This window comes from Diadema antillarum, unplaced genomic scaffold, assembly GCF_040938485.1.
Source record: "Diadema antillarum isolate AM-2024a unplaced genomic scaffold, OU_Dant_1.0 seq00000028_RagTag, whole genome shotgun sequence".
NCBI classification, from domain to species: domain Eukaryota; kingdom Metazoa; phylum Echinodermata; class Echinoidea; order Diadematoida; family Diadematidae; genus Diadema; species Diadema antillarum.
In genome coordinates this window covers 721,790-737,234 of record NW_027271144.1, presented here as the reverse complement: position 1 = coordinate 737,234, position 15,445 = coordinate 721,790, and the positions used below count along the sequence as shown (strand labels likewise).

At 37.3% G+C, this 15,445-nt stretch overlaps 1 protein-coding gene across 1 annotated transcript in view; it reads right to left on the bottom strand.

The window, feature by feature from the left end:
- The window catches only part of LOC139725229 (uncharacterized), a 50,728-nt gene that overhangs the window by 24,569 nt on the left and 10,714 nt on the right, over positions 1 to 15,445 (bottom strand). The window contains exons 2-10 of the mRNA XM_071636318.1: positions 11,681 to 11,873; positions 9,145 to 9,209; positions 8,060 to 8,214; positions 7,475 to 7,603; positions 6,244 to 6,410; positions 4,222 to 4,409; positions 3,774 to 3,966; positions 1,728 to 1,792; positions 443 to 1,063 (exon numbers count right to left, since the gene is read on the bottom strand). Coding sequence (XP_071492419.1) covers positions 443 to 1,063; positions 1,728 to 1,792; positions 3,774 to 3,966; positions 4,222 to 4,409; positions 6,244 to 6,410; positions 7,475 to 7,603; positions 8,060 to 8,214; positions 9,145 to 9,209; positions 11,681 to 11,873 — 1,776 coding nt within the window. The remainder of the gene's footprint in view (positions 1 to 442; positions 1,064 to 1,727; positions 1,793 to 3,773; positions 3,967 to 4,221; positions 4,410 to 6,243; positions 6,411 to 7,474; positions 7,604 to 8,059; positions 8,215 to 9,144; positions 9,210 to 11,680; positions 11,874 to 15,445) is intronic.

Here is a 15,445-nt window from a genome sequence, read left to right as displayed (position 1 = left end):
GGGAGGGAAGGAATGCAATGGAATGAGAAAAACAGCAAGAATGTTTCAGTCAGATAGTGTTGAGCACTATATACAATATCATTTCCAGTTTTAGAGCTCCAAGCCATGGTCAACACTATTCTGCTCGGGGCCAGCCTCCCTACTCCATTAACCACACGCTTACCGGGTCTTTAAAGGGGGTCCTCTCTATGATTCTCAAATGATGGTACATGTATAGGATTCACTTACGCGGTCGAACGCTAGATGGAAAACGCCACGTGAGACATTCTCTCGTCATACAGAGAAAAAAAAAACGGTTTGATAGCAACTGACAGACCGGAGTGATCAATATGATCTGAGTTGTAGCTGCAGCCAACACTTCCTCGTGTCTACCCCCCCCCCCCCCCCCCCCAAACACACACACCCCTTTCGATTCCTCCAGTTTGACTTGATATTTACTTACGGGTATTTGTCAATCTCAGACATGCTTGGTAGGCTTGGAACTCAACGGATCTGTCTCCAACGCAGCGAAGTCCAACCAGCTCGTCTTCAAGACTCTCCCATATGTCGAATGTTTCGTAGCACGAAGCGTTGTTCACCGGATCCAGAGGAGGGGATTGCGGACATGGCAAGAAGTTTGCTGGTCTTAGAACCTCGAAGAAGAACGGATCAAGGGGTTGATCATCGAGAGACAAAAAATTGACGTACAGCTGCGATCCTCCACGCACGAAGACGGCGGGGAAGAAATCTACTTGGACGTTTGACAGCTCAACTTGAATTGGAACATCTATGTAGTCTTGCTGATGGATGACGGGTACTATGCTCCTTCTCTTCCTCCGTTGCGGTAAAGCGAGAACAAAGTAACGCTCTGTGGTTATCAAAACGCGAAAACTGAGAGTTGGCACCCTCAAGGAAAAGGGGGCAAACACGGATACGAGAAACCCATCTTGTGGAGCAGAGTACAGTAGAGATGAGTCAAACTGGTTTGGACCAGGAGGAGCAAATCTTAGCGTGGGACAGGGAGGTACCAATCCCTCCTCGGTGAAGTTTATGACATCAGTTTCCAAACCACTGCATCTATAATCTATCAAGAGGACCGAAGAGGAAACAAAGAACGAAATGGAATCTTGGAAACTTGAACCTGAGCAACACAAGAAATATAATTCAATAGTGATAAGGTTATAACTGTAATCGTTTCCTTCAAGACGTGGCCACTTTGCATTTGTAATAATAATAATAATAAGGTCTTATTTACCCAGGGTAGCCTCTTCAGTGTTGCCACTGCTCTACCAGAGGGCCCTTAAAACCTCTTTTTGTAACAAGAGAGTGCCGTCTTCGCAGTTTAGTTTTGGATCATTGTCTGAGTAGATCCGAACTAAAACCGAACAAACTGTTTTATTTATTTCATTTAGTGAGGGGAAAAAAAAACAATGTCTGGATGATGGTGTGGGACCACAATAAATGAATAAAATCATGAAAATAAACACGAATACAAACATGCAAAAAACAACAATAAAATATGTAAAATAATTTGAGCACAAATAATAAAATTATTTTAAATTGACAATCGGAAAATGCAACAGTCCTACTGCCCAGCAGTCACATCTTTGATATCTTATTACAATTACGATTACAGTTCACAGGGTAAAGCCTTCATGAGACAGAAAAGTGCCTCTTGTACAAGGATTTACGTGGATTGTATAAAACTTATGAGATTTTCCTGCTCTCTTCAAAATTAAATTTCTCACCTCTCGCCGTTACATGCACCTGCGCAGAAACCATACCGGCCAGGTTTGTTGCAGAGCAGGTAAATCTGAAGTAGAAGTAGAAATGACAAGATACCATATCAAAGGTTATTTAATTGGCTATCAACCTGGTAGGTATAAAGGGAAATTTCTCGCATGAGTGAACACATTCATTTTTGTCTTCAGACAAAAAGGCAGAAAAGTAAAAATTGCAGAAGTTGACATATTGAAATTCGTTTGCAAGTGCCCCTCAAGACAGCAATGAAAACAAATGACCGATTAAACTCAATGAGAGACATGAATGAAATAGCAGAAATATATTTCCGTTCCCTTGTTTCTATTTATATTCTCAAACAAAACCATAGTGGGGAAACTGAAGGGGGGACATAAGAATTTTTTGTCAACTCAAACGTTAAATGGCATAGGGAGTACGCCACAAAGGTAATACAATGAACAGAATTTATCAGACAACAAAATTGAAATTTTCTTAATTTGGAATAACATTCCAAATTTCTACCATCTTTGTTACCATTGCTTCTTCTCTAATGTGTTTTAACTATGAATTTGACTGAATATTCGTCTTTATACTCCATTATTGTTTGTTATTCTTTATCTTTGGCGGGTTACAGAGACATTATAGAGATTGCAAATTAATTTTCATTTCTTACAGTGATAAATTTCTTTCTTGTTCTCATTGTTATTGGAAGAACACACATACGTACACTTGAATAAGAGCTTGTCCGTGTTTGCAATTTTTACTTTTGTGCCTTGGAAGAGAAAAATGAATGTGTTTACTCACGCTTAAGGTTGGAAATGGGGTAATATTGGGCGAAAGAGCATGTTTTGATCGGATGGGTCGTAATTATGTAAATATAGGTCGAACCTCTACAAATTATATACCATTGGAAAGCTTAGACAATTTTCTACATGATGATTACAGTTTTGATGATGTTTAGAAATTGAAAAAAAAATATGGGTGGTCTTGTGTCAACTTTTTTTTCTTCAAAGTTCTCACTTGAAAATTCAAAATGCATCTACTCCTTAATGCTAAGTCTAATTCAGATAATTTCTGTTTATTATCAATATCCAGAGTGTCATTACTGATGCTATTGGAGCTTTTTAATCCTTTTCAATCAGAAAGTTCTTGAATATATATTTTTGCATAACTCAGATGAATCAAAAAAATTCACTGAAATTTCATCATAGCTCCACCCCTGAAGCAGATATATAAAAAAAAGCCCAAATACGATTATTGCACACAATCAGATCTTTGTTCACTCCAAAGTTCATTACAATTGGAAAATTACTTTCTCAGTTATTACAATTTTTGTCTAAAAAAACATGAATTTAAGCAATCGGAAGTCTAAAGCGAGGGTACAAATACGCAGTATTTGATATATTGATTTTTGTCGATATACAGACATTTTGATGCCATCGAATGGTGTTTGGACCATTTTTAGACAAATATGATGTAAAATTATAATTTCTTGTCTTGCATGAAGGAGATAAGTCTTATTTTTACCACTTTTCACCACTTTTCACCTCTATTTTCTTCAAATTTCAATTTCTCACATATATTTTGACAAGAATTTCAATCGTTGAATTTGCCGGCTCCATGTAACTTCCGTTTGAAAATAAGCACTTCCGGTTTGAAAATAAGCACTTCCGGTCTGGATAGACAGTGGAAGGGGTATTTCAGACCCTATTCTTACATGAAATAATGTGAATTTTGATAAAAATGTCAATTCCATCTGAAAGTACATTATATAAAAATAGTGATTAGCCATTTTTTTTTTCATTTTTTGTAAAAAAATATTATACCCCATTTCCAACCTCAAAGTTTCCTTTTTTGACCTACTAGGTTAATAGCCAATTACATTTCCTTTAACATGGTATATAAAACATTACACAATTGTATTATTAGCCAAATAATCTATGAGAAAGATGAATGTGAAAAAGTGATTACTTTCTCTTTTTTTGCTGAGTGTGTATATATAAATTATGGATCACATATAGCCTTAAAAAGGAGGGACAAGAGTTTAAACTCACGTGGTATCAGTGCCATTCTGCAGAGTAAACGAGAGTGTCGTGATAGGTTCGCCCTGGCTACCTAGAGAAATTCCAACCTGGGGTTGCCACGACGCGATGGGGCTAGGGGAACCAGAAGTCGCACATGATAGGAGAATTTGGTCTCCTGGGTCCCCTGTCTGGTTGCCGGATACCTGTAAGATGCTTGGAGCAGCTAGAGAGATTAAAAGAAAGAGAAGAGATACAGCATACAGCTGCATAACATAACATCAACAACAACAAAGGCTCAAAATAGATCGGAGTGTAATACATGACAGTATTTGTAAACTCAATAAACAGTTGCGCATATCTACACTTGAAAACGGTGCAGTGTATGGTTACAATCATGTTATATTGGTGTGTGTTGTGTGTTGAGCCATGGGTGACGCGGAGAAGGCATCCATACGATATCATAATTATGTATACTCACAGAAGCAAGTTAAGTATTCATGCTGGTAGACTCCTCCGAGTCTCTGCGATTCGCATCTCTCTCCCTTCATCACGGCATTCTCGAAAGCTTTTTGAAAGTTTGACGCCGCCAACAGACACGTGTTGTTGTTTGTAGACGTTAATGTTTCCACGGAAGGTTCCACTTCTAAGGCGCAGTCCGGATAAAAACTGCAACACCCACACACGTACACACACCAAATGAAGTAAATATAAACAAACATTCTTAGCCAATCACCTATTTGAGTACGGATATCAATGATAACCCGGATTTTAAGAGACAGACACTAAATGCAGGCGTCACACTGTCCCGAAACTGAGCAAAGTTGGACCCACAATAAAGGAAAGTTTCAAACTCGACCATCCTCGTACAAACTTTTTTTTTGTCATTCATGAGGCCATCTTAATAAAGCCATCGATTGACCGCGATAGCTTTTCTCAGGCTCCGGTAGCAATTTGGTGAGCGGGGCAAAATCTTTGGGAAGCCAAAAAGTAGTCCAAAGATCTGAAATGGTTGATTTGGTTATTATAGATTCCAATCTTCGTGTGGTCTTCGAGTGTACATGGTTCAGGTGTCATAATGTGACTTTGTATAAGCATCGTATTTGCTTCGGCTCTGACTGTCTTTAACTACGTTGGGAGCGACACTTGGACGAAATTTGCCATTTTATAATCGTTCGGCCATCTTGCGTCAATTTCAGGACAATATGACGTCAATCAAAGAGTGACGGCACAAACGTTCTTTGAGTTCTAAAAGAATAAAATTGTTTCCACTTGTTATTATTCCTTCAAGAAGATAATAACGGATGATGATAAAGATGAAAATAAAACAAACCAAAAACTTGCGTTCCTCTTGGATAGATTGTATTCAGCTCAGTATGATAATCATCATCTATTTCAGCTCCAAATTATGGTATCCGTTTGAAAAACAAGTGTTGAGAACTTTAAATCAGTACAAAAAAAAATGTCTTGATCAGGAGATAGATATAGATAGATAGATAGATAGATAGGTAGATAGATAGATAGATAGATAGACAGATAGATAGATAGCTAGATGGATGGATAGATAGATAGATAGATAGGTTCCTAGTAATGGTCTTTCTTTTTTTTTCGTTCATCAAAGGAAGAATAGTTTACTTTATTCCTACGTTTGTACTCAAGAGAAGGATGCTTCTGTTGACAAGTAGAATTGTGAAAGAACGCAATTATCCTTGATATTTAAAGGGACTTTACAGTACTGGTTGAGGTGGAGATTCATGTATTGAACATTCGTAAGTGTGATTATAAGAAAACGCTTATGAAATATGAAAGAGCATGTAATTTTAAGAAGGATTCAACGTTTATTTGATGAAAATCTGTTTTCAAATGGCTGAGATATCCAAGAAAGTGATAATAATAAAAGGCGACAGGCCACGCCTTTTATTAGGATCTCTTTGTTTCACCTTGTTTTTGGATATCTCAGCCATTTCAAAACCAATTTTCATCAAATAAACTTTTGATACCCCTTAGAATTGCATGCTCTGTGATGTATCATAGAGTGGTTTCTGAATATCTCGCAAAACGTTAAAAGCTAAATTCTCACCTCAACCAGAACTGAATACACCCTTTAATGACGGAGAAAAGAATAATATGCTTTGATTCGTCCAAAACTTTGATCAACAAAATATTCAAAAATCTTCTTAAAACTCCTCGATCCTAGGAAAGTTTCCACAGCCATGTTGCAACACACCTCGGCCTACTTCACAAATACTTTGTTTTTGTGAATTAGATTGAGTTATCTCATTACCAGTTACTTTAAGCTCTATAATAATCCTTAATGTATTGTAAGACTTTGGGTTAAGAATTAATTCATGTTATTTGTTTTCTACAATATCATCGGTTTGTCATTCTGTAATTTCTGTCATATTGTTATGGGCAGTACAGTATATATTCCTATAGACCCTGCACAACATAAATTCACACTTACTAAGTATCATCAAGAGAAAATGGAATGGTCGCCACTTACGTTCGCAAACCGAGGAGAACACTGTCAAGATCCAGGAAATCCGGGCGTCTATACGGGTTCGTATCACTCGGAGGAGCGTCGGGCGCGTAAAGAACTTCGACAATCACAGAATCGGGGTCAACTGGAATGGGTCTTTGTAGTTTTGTGCCAGCTGCACTGTTTAGATCCTGGTATGTTTGAAATTTAGAGGGAAGCAGTGAACAGTAATGGTACGTATTGTCAAGATTGAAGGGAAATTCACCTCGACTGTATTATGCATGTACACGTATATTCAATCGCTAAGTATTGCAGTATTACAAATTATTGAAGCTTGAGGAAAATCGCACAGTCTGTTTGAATGTTATGAATTGTTAAAATTTAGGTTAAATTCATGACCGTCATGAAAGAAGGCTGAGTAAGATCATTCCAATTGGTGATGTCACTGAAGGGTAATGATAAATAAACATAATGAGAAGTATTAATATGAAAATTTCAGTTCTTAATGAAAAGTACTCCCCTGCCTTCCCTGTCAATTATAAAAGCAGTATATAACATAAGTGTTTTCTCATTATGGCAGAAAAATGAAAATAAGTTGGATTCTCTTATATTATTTTCTCTAGATGCCCATCCCACAGTCCTACTGTGTTAGTGTGTTATCACACATTGTAACCTTCATACCAAGAAACAAAAACTGAACAGATTCAAACCTTTCAACGGGCTTTCCGAATTTCCTCAAACTCACTGACGAGTAGAGCTACCATTTGAATCCAAGATATTACATATGGGTAAACTCCCCTTAAACTTGTCTCAAAGTGTCCCGTGAATTGTCAAACAATCGCAGAGTTCCTTTTCAAGATGTTATGCTATTTCTTCATCAGATTTGACTTTTTGACATGTTTGTACTCATTTTAGTAGTTCCATACAGTAAACTTTTAAAGTAGTGAAATTCTAGTGGAAAGAAAACAAAACAGAGGCCTCATTCAATGAAAATTGAGTTTGGTTCCAAAAGGTGCGAAATTCACAAAGATCCCAACTCAAAAAATTGATTCTTCAGAAATTAGTGTAGACTCGTAGATATTTCCTAGACACATTTTCTTTATCCCATTATTAGGTACTATCATAACGGGACGTAACGTCATTGCCCGAAAGGAACTCTTCGTTTTACTATTTTCTAATCTATCTTGAAAAAAAAATGAGAAAATAACAGGAATAGATATTCTGTTCCTGTCTACCTGAGGTTCAGATTTCTAACCTTTACATATATCGTCACATATTCGATGTTTTCAGTCAGTTGCGTTGTGGATATGTTGAAGAGGAAGTACGCGCTCTCGTTCAAGCTGATACCGCCGAATTCAATGCTCATCCCAAGGGTGAAATACACCTACATTTTGACGGAAATTGAAGGTACTGCCGTTAAGAAATTTCCTTCTTTCTTGTTTGTTGATATCGAAACAGATTCCAAGCCCTGTGTCCACAATGGTGAAATCTCCCGAACTCGACACCAACGACTCATACAGCTCATGAACAAAGCTCGACATGTTTACTCCTATTACTCTCTTTTTTTTTAACTTGTCAGCTGATGGAGCTCGGAAGCCGGGAGTGGCGCTAGAAATATAAACTGCGCCCCCACTCCCCTTACGGAATTCCTGGATCCGCCCTGCATAATTACGTAATACGTCTAATTCTCTCATTCCACTTAATGAATAACATTTGCAACATTGTATAGCGAACATAGTACAATGATGATTACCATTTATTATCTTATCATTATCAATACCTATTATTTGTAAACGGATATTAAGATTAAAGATTCTTTGGCGGAAATCGTTACTCTCACCGAATCAATCCAGGAAGGTGTTTCTATTGGCAGCACAAAAGTAAATCGGCCACCTAAGGCAAAATCAAATTGGCGCTCTGCGCTGCTGTTCACTCTGAGGGCTGCGCATCTTGCTTCAAAGTCCAGAGCCAATTGATCTGCTTCAGCACAGTCATCTGGCGAGGAGGGGCCGAAATTAATGAATTCATTAATATTAAAAAAAAAAGAAAATGAAAATTTCCTGTCTCAATCATGGGATAAGGCAACTCATTTTCATTTGTGATATCCCTCGTTCAGCACTAATCATACACTGTAGGCCTACATTCAGCACTAAGCAAGTTTCCTTGCATTTTCAAATTCGGTGGCATGAAAAGGTTTTCTCTACGATAGACACTGCAAGTACAACTTGTTACATATCGGACCTGATATATCAAAACAAGTTTTGATATGTGAAATTTACAAAGTAAGCCTTATATTGGAAAACAACTTGATAAAGTTTACGGACTGAAAGGTTAGGTGTCATTAATTTATGTAAGCCGTATGACACAAATCCCTTACAGTAAATATACAAGTATAGTCTTTGTCCGCAGTAGTGCAAACAGAAGTACACACAGAGCGGGATAAGACGTAGGTACACTAGGAAATTAATGATGCTGGTAGCTTTGAAAGTACAATCATGATGTACTGGCATAAGCAGTTGTATGATACTATACGGTCCTAATGTATTTGTTAATGTATTTCAAACAACTATTTCTTTCTTTTTTCTAAATCTTGAGGGTCACATCCAAGCAAAATTGTTTTATTATACTAGTCTATTTACTTCTACTTACACGTGATTTATCGCGTATTTATTTTCCTTTGTTGTATGATGATGTGTGAAAATAAACGCTCTGTTATGAAATGGACTTACTATTTACACATGCATCTCGAATTATGTTAGCCTATTCGGTTTCTTTGTCAATCTGTGCCTGGAAAAATGCAGAAACAAATTTCAATGAAATCTCAACTTTCAATAAAATCTGACGTAATCTTGAATATTTGTCAAAACGATATTAGAGTCTTCACAATACAGAATAAACTTCCATGTTATTCTGATTATTTCATACCAACTGCTGACACGCGAACTCTTCCGCTTGCGTTGCCCGCATCGTTTTCCACGGAACATGTAAGACTGCAAGAAAACACAGAAATATGAATTGATGGAAATCACCTCACACAGTGTGCTCACATTTTCCTAGAAGTTGTACAAGCCAAGGGCTACCAGGAAATATCAGGACACCGGCATAATTGCTATCCTCAAACCCCGAATGAGTTCATACATCGCGGTACATCGCGGAAAATGGAAATATCGAGTACATCTAATGTGAAACTGAAACAGATGATTATGCATAATTATGTCGCATTTATTGCTTGTCCTCATTTTCCAATATTGCAAAGTTTCATATTTGGACAAACCAACTATCAATGGTACCTGCAGCGTTGATTGCAACTCTACATCATGTTATAGTTGGCTTCAATAAGTAGAGTACAATCATATGAAAAAAGTACATATTATCATTTTTATCAAAATAGGAACAAAAGTGAGAAATGTATCGCTGCTTATGCACGTCTATATACATATTCTCGTGCTTTCACGAATCAGATACAGTATATCGTTGCAACCGTGCACATTTTTTAAATGACAGAGCTGATGATGTCATCACCACGATGTGTACGTTAATCTTCACTAAACTTCTCTTTCGATTGAAGTCAATACATGACTACCATGTGTCCTTTATCAATTATTGTAGTTTTCTAGTAGAAGCATATTAGGGCCATTAAAAGTTTGATTTTCCCGTCTGTTTTACATACAAACCATTAGGACAGTAACTGCTGAGACATGATATCTCTCTGTGTGGCATATTAATCAGGTATGTGTGTGGATTTTAAAAGATTAGATAGTAAATACTCGGTGAAAAAAAAAATGTCTTATAACTTTCTTACTATACAACGTCCAACTTTGAGGGGGGGGGGGGACATCTGCTGTTTTGTTGGTCTGATTTTACTCTATCTATGAGAGCCAGGTTTGAAATGGTGAAGATTTAGGTTACAGCTCGTTATTCCGAAGGTTCGTTATTCCGACGGTTCTTTGGTCCAAAGGTTCGTTATTCCGAAGATTCGTTATTCCGAAGATTCATTATTCCGAAGGTTCGTTAATCCGAAAATGAAATAGGGTCCGTAACAAACCTTCGGAGCAACGAGCTTTGTTTCATTTTCGAATCAACGAACCTTATTTCATTTTCAGAGTAATGAACCTTCGGAATAACGAACCCTATTTCATTTTCGGATTAACGAACCTTCGGAATAACGAACCTTTTTTTCATTTTCGGACTAACGAACCTTTGGAATAACGCCACAAATGTTCGGATTAAGCTGATTAACGAACCCTTTTTCATTTTCGGATTAACGAACCTCTAGGTATAGGGAATTTGTGTGTTTCGGATTAATGAACCTTCGGATTAACGAACTTTCGGATTAACGAACAGCACCAAGATTTACACTTTAACCCTTTTAGAACGGTTTGCTTTGGCGAGCGAGCACCCCACAAATTTCTGGAATGAGTTAGATTCTGTTCGGCTGCAATAAAATTCTCTAAGTTCCTTTAAGCAAAATCTAAAAGCCAATTTTTTTAAAATCCTATGTTTAGTTACTTGCCGTGACCATTTGATTCTGTTCTTATTCGCAATGATGCCTCGCTCGGGTGACTTCATTTGACCACATTTCTTTGACCAATATTGCAATTTTATGGAGCATTGAATCCCTGAGTTTTACCTTGAACATCATAAACTATCTATTGTACATTCCGTAGATTATATTATAATCTCGACATACCGATTTTCGCTTGTGTTTCGTCATCTTTCGTAATTAGCATGTTGTACTAAATGCTTATATTATTTCTTTGGAACCTACATCCTACAAGCATTGCTGTCTAGTAGGTTCCTCATATTAACATATCATCGTATTACATGTCCTTATATACATGTATTTGTTAAATCATGTCTAAAATTGAATGTTGTGTTATACATATTTTACTCCGAGATCAAATGTAATATGAAACCTGAATATGAAATGTGGAATATGGAACTTGAATTTTAAACAAAAAATTGCCAAAATCGAGCATGAACCAAGGGTTACTGGCAGGGGGCGGCTTACGAGAGATAGAAGCAAATGCTGACAATGGAATAATTGCAGGGAGACGAACTGTGTCACTACATGGTACAGAGCTTAACTGATGCGTTCCGTCTCTTTGTTTGCTCCGTCTGATCAGTATCAGATTTTTTTACCATGTATGTCATGGATATGTGTCATGAACTGATTATGAGCCTGTATGCTTGAATCCCGCTGTATTGATATCAAAAGCAACTACAATATACAACTATGGGTGCACCGTGAAATGGTGTCACTATAATTATGCGAACACACTGTGGTAGATGTACAGAGAGGATAACAATGTATAAACTAATGGCATTAATCTATACGTGTCATCTGTGTCCTCGGTGCACTTGCATGGCCAATTATATGCAGTTTGCGTGATAGCTTATCATCATCACTGTCCCACAGCTCATTTCTTGTTACAGGAAAAGAGAAGTATTTGTAGCTCACGTGATATTTGTATCTGCTGCGATCTCGATGGTTAATGCATTGAAGCCCATTGGTTCTCCATTCAGAGATTCTCCAACGGGAGAGAGCCATGACACACGAGGAATAGGAACACCCCATCCAGTGCACACAACAGTGACATGCTCGCCCACTTCACCCAACTGATCGTCGGATATGTCGACTATTATCGGCGGACCTAGACCAAAGAGAGAAAGAAAACAAAATAAAGCAAGATGAAACGTTAATGAGAATCCATTTTGAAACATATTCATATGGTAACAGTCTTTAAAGAAATGATGATAGTAATAATAATAATGATAATGATAATAATAATGATAATAATAATAATAATAATGACAATAATAATAATAATAATAATAATAATGACAATAATGATAATAATAATAATGATAAGAAGAAGAAGAAGAAGAAGAAGAAATGCAGCTCGGTAACAATTATCGGGGGGGGGGGAGGTGGGGTTCAACAAAATTAGGCTAGTACTTGGACTATAAAGGGTTTAAACTTTTTTCAGTTTCTCTGTCCACTTATGCTGTGTCATTTTTGTTTGATCTCAATTTCTTCTAATTCTTATATTACCTAACTATCCTTTCAGTACAGCTGTGGTATCAACTTTTACGTCCTGTCTGAACGAGGAATAACGTGCCCCGTAAAAGTGACGAATGACGTGAATGAGAATGACGAAGGTAAAGAGAGAGAAAAGAATATATATATGCAGGAAACTGTAAGGTAATTAAACAGCACGGCACTTGTGATGCCCGTATATACTCTTACCCGCTCGCTCTTCTGAGAAATCATTACAAAATACAATCTGAACTGGGTTCATTAAAAGGTTGGCATAGTTTTGGTTATGAGGTTGTGATTCAGCTTTTAACATTTTTGGAGGTAAATAAAAACATACATTTCAAAAGGATTTCAAAGATTATTTAATGAAAGTAGGTTTTGAAATGGCTGAAATATCTAAACATAGTTAATAGTTAAGCAGCCCTGATAAAAGGTGGGACCAACATTTTTTTTTATTAGGACCACATTGTATTGCCTTGCTTTTGGATATCGCAGGCCTTTCTGAACCGATTTTCATAAAATAAATATTTCATTTCTCTTATACTAAGTGTATGCTCTTTAATATTTTCTCTGCGTGTTTCTTATTATCTCGCAAAATGTCAAAATCCAAATTACCCATTTTAACCAAAATTATACCATCCCAACTATTTGAGGCATGTTGTGCGGGACTGTCTCTTCAATGGCCTGCTCAAAAGAATCGTTTGCTCCACGTCTGTCATGTCTGTGCATGGTACTCCCTACCAATTCAACTCCAGAATTGAAACGACCTTGATAACTTCAGATCTCAACTATAAAGACCTCTTTTCCAGCAACTTTGTTAGTAATATATAGGGTCTACGTGACATAATTTATATTGATGTTACGTTAAATTGCGCCACATAAAAGCTGTTCATTGGTGAGGTCATCACCATTCTCTTGAAACAGAGAGTTTATGGACTGAAGATGCAAATCAACCCAGCCAAGAGAAACAGTGAATAATGAATGCACTTAAAGTGGAACGCCATGATCAGTTTCAAAGCAGAGACGTGGTGTTCATAAATTATTATAGTCGACTTTCGCAAGTGGAGTAAAATCAGACGCCCAGAATGGTGGAGCTATTTTTTTTTTTCAGTTGGACGAGCATATGATATGTCTCAGTTCCATGTGCGAATCAGATGAAATGGTGATTTCATTGCCTCAATGATTCCCATTTGCATGCGCACAATTGTTTATCATTATACATTTGTAATCTTTATTCTTTTTTTTTCGTTTTAAGACAGTGATATGAAAAAAGAGTGAATTGTTATAGTCGACGTGGTGTGAATAGAGTCAGAACAAGGTAATATTATAACAAAATTGTATTTATTTTTTTCAGCGGCAATGGCTGTGTTGACTGTGTCAACACACGGAAGCTCAGTATCCTCAATGGTAAAAATCATTGTAAGACACTTCTAGCCTCTATTCATTGAAAGGGTAGGGAATCAATTCACAGCGTCCTTGCTACGTGAATCAACAGACTGAAATATAACACCAGCAAGGTTTTTAACCGTGTACTCATAAATAGCTTGGCCTGCATACATCGGCAGAGAACTCTATGTGTGTCCTCAAACTGGTCTAATCCTGTCTATGCCACGGACAGTGTGCACTACGCTATGGGGATTTCTGTACCATCAGTCGGCACTCAGACCACATGAATGGTTAATATCGACAGCGATGCTAATCAATAATCTGTATGACTCTAGGATCCTCCCGTATGGTTCTTCGATAAGTCAAACAAAAAGCACAGAACATTTTAATCATTGTGTGAATTGCTTTCACGGTGAATATAATTACCTCAGCTCAGGATATAATGGCTCAGACTTCCGGAGATTTCTAACGTGCATTAACTTTCCTAGATTGCTCCAGCGCGCTCTTCCGACAAAATACACATCTCTTTTCAAGCATTCCTCGCACTCGTTCAACCAAATACAAATGCATGCGCACGAACACATGTTCACAATCATACTGTTATAGGATACAAGGATCGACACTAACATTTATTGTTGGTAGCCCAACAATGAAATTTGGTGATCCTAAAAATGAAGAAAGGGCCACCGAAACATCTTTTCCTTAAAAAAAAAGAAAAAAGATGGCGGGCCCGATATCTCTTTCTGATAACCATCCCCTAATGTCAAATCTGGATTACATACCGGGGTATGTCTATCTGTATATCGTGACATGAAAACATATGACTCGATTTGAGAAGGATTGAGGATCTGGTATGAAGCAAAATTATATGTTTAAACTTTGTGCCATTTAACTGTTTTTGTTTTGTTTTGGTGTTTGTGAAGGATCTTGATAAAATTCTATTCCTCATATTTTGTAGTAGTTCATGGAGGTACAACATTCTGCCAACATTGACACTCTCATTGGGTGTCGTCTATTCTTTCTTTGCTTGCAGAAACTTATCTTTAAACTCTAACTGATGTTTATGGCGCGCCATTTGCCCAATAATTCCCATAAACTCAGTTTATCGCCGATAAACTTAGTTTTTCGACCGATAAACTTAGTTTATCGCCGAAAAACTTTGTTTATCAGTCGATAAACTCAGTTTTTCGAGAGAAACTCCGCTTATCGACTGAGAAACTAAGTTTATCGCGATAAACCTAGTTTTTCACTCGATAAACAGAGTTTATCGATAAACTGAGTTTTTCGCTCGATAAACAGAGTTTCTCGATAAACCTAGTTTATCGCTTGATAAACTAAGTTTTTCACTTGATAAACAGAGTTTTTCGATAAACTAAGTTTATCGAAAAACTAAGTTTAACGATGAACTCTGTTTATCGATAATCATTGTTATTTCAACTTTGGCGAAAGGGGGCGCTAGTACGGTCGAAATTAGCTGCAGGATTATGACGTGGAGTTTGGCACGCAGTGCCACGCACTAGCCGCAGACTTGCGACTACAGTACCCAGTAGTCACGACGGCATCCCACGTGAAACGTTAACGCAAACCAAAACAAAGTGCACTTTGTCTGTCAAGCCTCAATGGGATGCGGTAAATCCTCAATGAACTGGTCCTATACACGACCACGAGCAGTGGCAACGCTCAGAGTCGTACGGCTCTACTCTGGCAACACTATTCAAAGCTCAAAGCGCCCACTACTGACAAATCTTGAATGACTCTGATTATCGATAAACTAAGTTTTTCGGCGATAAACTGAGTTTA